This window comes from Myotis davidii, unplaced genomic scaffold (assembly GCF_000327345.1).
Source record: "Myotis davidii unplaced genomic scaffold, ASM32734v1 scaffold937, whole genome shotgun sequence".
Lineage (NCBI taxonomy): Eukaryota > Metazoa > Chordata > Mammalia > Chiroptera > Vespertilionidae > Myotis > Myotis davidii.
The window spans coordinates 737838-743909 of record NW_006288252.1 but is presented as its reverse complement, the minus strand read 5'-3'; the positions used below and the strand labels follow the sequence as shown (position 1 = coordinate 743909).

At 62.4% G+C, this 6072-nt stretch overlaps 1 protein-coding gene across 1 annotated transcript in view; it reads right to left on the bottom strand.

The window, feature by feature from the left end:
- The window catches only part of SH3TC1 (SH3 domain and tetratricopeptide repeats 1), an 18650-nt gene that overhangs the window by 8397 nt on the left and 4181 nt on the right, over positions 1-6072 (bottom strand). Inside the window, exons 6-8 of the mRNA XM_015561559.1 lie at positions 3513-3894; positions 2398-2439; positions 4-624 (exon numbers count right to left, since the gene is read on the bottom strand). Coding sequence (XP_015417045.1) covers positions 4-624; positions 2398-2439; positions 3513-3894 — 1045 coding nt within the window. The remainder of the gene's footprint in view (positions 1-3; positions 625-2397; positions 2440-3512; positions 3895-6072) is intronic.

Sequence of the window (6072 nt, the reverse complement as noted above, 5' to 3'; positions counted from 1 at the left end):
GGCCCGGCGTCCCCAGGAGCAGGGCGCAGGCTTTGGGCACCACCTGCCCGCACTTGTCCCTGTTGCTCTGCCGCAGGTGGACGGTGGCCAGGTTGGCATACAGGGCCACCACCAGGAAGAGGTCCCCGAAGTGGCCGCCCAGGGCCCCCAGGGCCTCCTCGAAGTACACGCGCGCCTGGGACAGCTTGAGCCTCCGCACGCACAGCCGCCCCAGCAGGAAGCAGAGCCTGGCCAGGGCCATGGGGAGGTCCGCCTTCTTGGCCACCCCCCGGGCCTGGGCCAGGCGCCCGGCCAGCTCCTCCTCGTCGGCGAAGCCACAGAACATGGTGCCGAGCCCCGGCAGGGAGGCGTCGTACAGGCCACGGAAGGCAGGCTCGTACCCGGGAGTGTCCAGGAACCGCAACAGGGAGCCCAGGGCCTTGGGGTCGGCCCAGTCGTCCTCCGCGTCCAGGCAGAAGGAGGGCTCCTCGGTGTCCGGTGAGCTTGCTCCACTGGATGCTGATTGGAGACCCCAGGACACTGGCTCCTCAGGGCAGCTGTGGTGGGACTTACATTGTTCTAGAACCTTCTTCACCTTCTGTAGGGTCTCATGTGGCTCTGGGTGCAGGCCAGGCAGAGGCGTTTCTGCAAATTGCCAAAACACCAGATGGATTAGAGTCTGGGGCAGCATGGGGCAGGGATGTCCCTCCCCAGGCGCAGTGTCCCTGTGGCGGTGTTTGGCAGATACTGCTTCCCCAGGAAATGCCCAGCAGCCACTTGGCCACCCCCCGGGGGCGCACAGTGGGAGCTCGGCGCACAGTGGGAGCACAGTCGTATGGTTACAGGGAGAACACAGGTCAGTCTGGCCTTTTCTTATTCTTCCCTGTTTGAAAGCAGTGGGAGGAGACTAGTGTCCTCGGTCTGTGACCACACAGAGACCCCTTTCCCTTCAAAGCCACTCAGTGGGACACCCATTCAGTGCTGCAACTGCCCACGTGTCTCCAGTCAGGTGCAGCGATCCTGTGACATCATCAAGAGCCAATCAGAGGAAGGGATTAGCCTGAGCTCTAAAGCCAGCCACGGGACTGAGAGAGCCAGCTACGGAACTGAGCCAGCCACGGGACTGAGAGAGCCAGCCATGGAACTGAGAGAACCGGCCACAGAATTGAGAGAGCCACGGGACTGAGAGAACCGGCCCTGGGGGAGGAAGGCCGCTTTCTCTCCTGGGACGACTTCCAACCAGAAAGAATGGGAGTGGCCCCACCCCAGGCTCCACTTCGCCCTAAAGGGTTTGAGAAGCGGAGGCCACGGTCTCTAGAGGGTTAAGGAGAGAAAGGGCGGAGGCTGGAGAACATGGGGACTGGGGACTGTTGGCTGTGGAAAGAGCCAGGCCCGAAAGCTAGTCCAGTCGCGGAGCAAACACGCCCGTTTCCTGTTGGGAAAACACAGTTGGGAAAGGCTGGGAGGAGAGAAGCAGCAAAGACGCCTCTGTCTCCATCTGCGTGTGAAGGGCCCCGGGCTGGCGGGTCTGTTGGCCGTGCGGTCGGGCGTCAGTGCAGGGCGTGTGGCTCGCTGGCCGGCGTCCGACTCGACTAGACATTCGATTTGCTAAGAAAACACCCGGTTGGTGAGGCCACAGGGCCCTCCCGGCCTGTGCTCCCGGGGCTCGTGGGGTATGAACCCGAGAGCCCACAGCGTCTTCCTGTCCTCACTCCCCGAGGCTCGGAGGGCACCCTGGGACAGCCCCGGGGGAGGGGCTTTCCACCGACACCCCAAAGCGGCCCCCGTGTTTGTGCTCCTATGGAGCCTGCTCTCGGGGCCCTCAAAGGGGCCTGGCGTTAAGTCTGGGCCTCGCCCGTGCGGACCCTCTGCTGGGAGGAGGTGGAGGTGGAGGTGGAGAGAGGAGGGAGGAGGGGAGAGGGAGGAGGGCTTCTCCCTGGACCGGCCCCTCCGGGAGGGAACAGGCCCCGAGGGACTTACTTCTGAACATAAGGCTCCAAATCAGCGCCCGCTTCACCCTAAAGCAGCGCCCGTGGGACTGTCAGCTGCTGGGGATGGTGCGAAGGGACCCAGGGCCGGGCATGGAGGGGACCCGCCTTAGCTGGGGACAGTGCGGGGGGCCGGGCATGGAGGGGACCCGCCTTAGCTGGGGACAGTGCGGGGGGCCGGGCATGGGCTCAGGCATGGTGGGGGCAGGGCAGGAGGCTGGCATGTCTGCTGGGACCCATTGCCACAGTGGAGGCCGCTCCACCGGCACCTCCTCCAGCCTCCAGGGCAGGTCCCCCACCCTTAGCGCTCCCCAAGGAGGAGTGAGGGCCGTGCCCAGCACCCACGGGCACCCAGCTCCGCAGCCTCTGCCCGCATCAGCCCGAGGCCCAGCCGTGACCGGAGGAGCCTGTGCCGCGTGGAGGAACCCACCTTGCTCTTCTGACGGTTCAGCCTCAGTTTCTCCGAGTCTGTCTGAAAGGGGAGGAGAAAAGAGTCAGCCTCCGGCCAGTGCCCTCTGACCCCGGCCGTCCTGCAGAGGGCTCTTCTGACGGTTCAGCCTCAGTTTCTCCGAGTCTGTCTGAAAGGGGAGGAGAGAAGGGTCAGCCTCCGGCCAGTGCCCTCTGACCCCGGCCGTGTCCTGCAGAGGTGGTGACCCCCGGATGGTGACACTCCCAACTCCAGCGCCGGCGAGGGGCAGTGGGGCTCAGGCCCACCGTTGAGGGGCCGAGAAGCCACGCCTCCCAGGGCCTGCCCCCACGGCACCCCTATAGGGCTGCCTCCCACGAGGGGCTGTGGCTTCCATCCTCGAGGCTGCCGGCTCTCCCAGGGAACAGGGCACTACCCTCACCCCAGGGGCAGCATACCCGCAAGCCTCAGTGTCCCCCTCTGTGAAGTGGGTACACTAGCAGCTCCCTGGCTGCCACAGAGCTGAACAGAGACCTGCCAAGTGACAGCCCCTGGGAGACCACGCGGCGGCCGGCAGGGAGAGCTGACCCCGATGCCTCCCCCGAACCAGGGCCCCAGTGTGGGGTCCTGGGAAAGAGGAGAGACCGCTCGCCAGGCTGGCGGAGGCCTTGCTGCTCCCAGGCCGGTGTGAGCGCCGCTCAGAGAGGAGCAGGCCTGCGTGGGCGGCGTTCTCACCGGCTGCTGGTGGGAAAGGTCTTGCAACACGTGTTCACAGCAGGCAGATGTGTGTGTGCGTGTGCATGTCTTCATGTGGGTGTGTATGCATATGCGTGTGCAGGCATGTGTGTGAACATGTGCATGTGTATCTGTGCATCCATGCAGGCATGCACCCACGCGTGTCTATCTCCATCCAGGGGGATAGAGCCGTGAGTGACATTCGTGACCAGTGCAGCGACTGGCCAGTCTGTCCTGGCCGCCTCCCGTCCGTTTCCTTCCGTCGCTGGGGACACGCCTCGGCCCTCTCCCTCTACACGGCCTCAGGAAAAGCCCACGTGCAGGGGGAGGTGACCCGGGAGCGGGTCTGGGAGGCGGCGGCCTGGGCCCAGCCCCGGGCCCCTGGTCGGGCCGCACCCACCTACCCAAGCTGTACGCCGTGCAGATGTCCGCGCCCGACATCTTGCTCAGCAGCCGCCGGGCGTCGTCCTTGGAGAAGCGGCCCTCCCTGCGGAAGAAGGCCCGCTCGTCCTCATCGAGGAAAAGCACGCTGTCCAGCCTGGAGAGACAGAGGCCTCCCTTCACACCGCGCTCCCACGGCGCCGCCCAGGAAGACCCACTGCGCTCCCTCGACGACAGTCCCTGCACACCTACTGGGTGCCCGGCCGTGAAGGCCCCAGGTAACAAACAAAACCAAACGTCCTGCCTCCCAGGGAGCCTCGCCTGGCCAGCAGCAGGCGCTCGGAGCAGGGGCTGGGACAGACGCGGCGGGTCACGGCAGCCTGGGGAGACGGGCTCTTGGGCTGCCTGCAAAGCCCAACCCCAAAACTACCCCCGCCACCCTCACCCAAGGCCGGCGTGATGGTGCAGGCAGAATGGATCCCTCCACACACTCAGCTCCTCACACAAGCCCCACGGTGCTCCCAGGCACCCCGCACAAACCCGCACAAACACACGTGTGCTCCGTGAGGTCGGGGGGCGGGGGGAGGGAAGACAGAGGACACAGAGGGAGGGGCGGGAGGGAGAGGAGGAGGCCACTGTTGCTTATAGGACTACGTTACCCGCAGAATATGGAACTTTGAAATGCACTTTGAAACTCAGGGGATGCTGTTGTGAGAAGGTAAAGAGAACCTTAGAGCAGCTTGTGGGACACTGGACAAAATAAGGGTCAAAATGTCCGTGTCATTAAAGACAAGGGAGGCCGGTAACTGCAGGCGCAGGGGACACGATGACGACGACGAAGGAGACAGCGCAGCTGGTAACACGTGGTCTGGACTGTTCTCTGGCTAGGGCGGGCATATGGGAAACTGGCGAATCCGAGTGGGGTGTGTGAGGACGTGTGGGGGTTCACCCTGGCCTTGACAGCCAGACAGGGGTTATGAAAGCGGATGTCTGGTTTTCAAAACACTGAATGGTTTCGGAGTAAAGAACATTATGTTCTAACTCCCTCTCAGAGGGCCTAGGGAGACCGGGAAGTGGAGAGAAAAGAGGAGAAAGTGCGTCGTCCCGAGGGCATGCGGGCCATCTGGGGGGAGGGTGCCGGGACCTCATGCCGTCTCGTGACCTTTCCCCGGGCCTGCAGTTACGTCAGAATGTTAGGAGGGGAAGAATAGCACAGCTGTTGGCTGAACAAGGCGTAAAGCCAGGCTCTGCGGGAGGACAGACCTCGGTAAGTCTGTCGAGTGAATGAGGCACGTCCTGGGGCAGTGATGGCGAACCTCTGACACGCAAACTCATTTTTTGGTTGATTTTTCTTTGTTAAGTGGCATTTAAATATATAAAATAAATATCAAAAATATAAGTCTTTGTTTTACTGTGGTTGCAAATATCAAAAAATGTCTATATGTGACCCGGCACCAGAGTTAAGTTAGGGTTTTTCGAAATGCTTACACGCCGAGCTCAGAGGTTCGCCGTCACTGGCCTAGGGTCTCCTGCTAAGCAGGCCCGGGGCCGGCCCCGGCTCATCTCTGGGTTAAGATACAAGAACAAAAAAAAAACCAACACACACACACACACACACACACACACACACAAAAGATACAAGAACAGCCCGGCCGGCGGGCTCACTGGTTGAGCGTCCACCTATGAACCAACAGGTCACGGTTCAATTCCCGGTCGGGGCACATGCCCAGGTTGTGGGCTCGATCCCCAATGTAGGGAGTGCAGGAGGCAGCCGATCCATGATGCTCTCTCATCATTGATGTTTCTCTCTGTCTTTTTTCCTCTCTGAAATCAATATATACACTTAAAAGATAAGAAACAAACAAAAATAAATAAATAAAATAAATGAATAAAAAGAGAGGGGGCATGGGGGGCCCACACAGTGAGAGGAGCCGGGCCAGGATGACAGTCCCCAGGGTGAGCCATTGGGGATGGGACTTGAGGCCAGTGAGGGCCAGGATTGCAGGGGGAGGGGGGGATGGGGGTGCAAGCCAGCCTCACAGCTGGACTCAGGGCGGGTGGGGCAGATGGTGAATGGTGGCCTGTGAAATCGGGGCCACTAGGCCTGGGTCGTGGTGAAGGTGGGCTGCTCAGGTGGCTCTCAGCCCAGCCACCAGTCCTTGTAAGAGACAGAGGCGACGAGGCCATGTGAAGACAGAGGAGACGGGGGGGTGACGGCCACAGGGACCCCGAGAGCCTCGGGAAGCGGAGGAGGCAGGAAGGACCCTCCCCGCAGCCTGTGGAGGGAGCAGCCCCGGGGCACCTGGCTTGGGACTCTGGCCTCAGGAGGGAGAAGTGAAGTCGGTGGCTCTAAGCCCCAGTAGGAGGCGCTGTGTTACCGCAGCCCCGTGTCCACTCGAGGGAAGATACAAGAACAGCCCAGCGGCCGGGCTCAGTGGTTGAGCGTCCGCCTTCGGACAGGAAGGGACACTGGCCCTGGGGACGGGGGATGGCAGCCTGGATTCGCTCCAGCCCCGGACATGGCTGGGAGCAGACTGGGGGGCGTGACCCAGGACGAGCCCAGCTCTGTCACCTGTGAAGCAG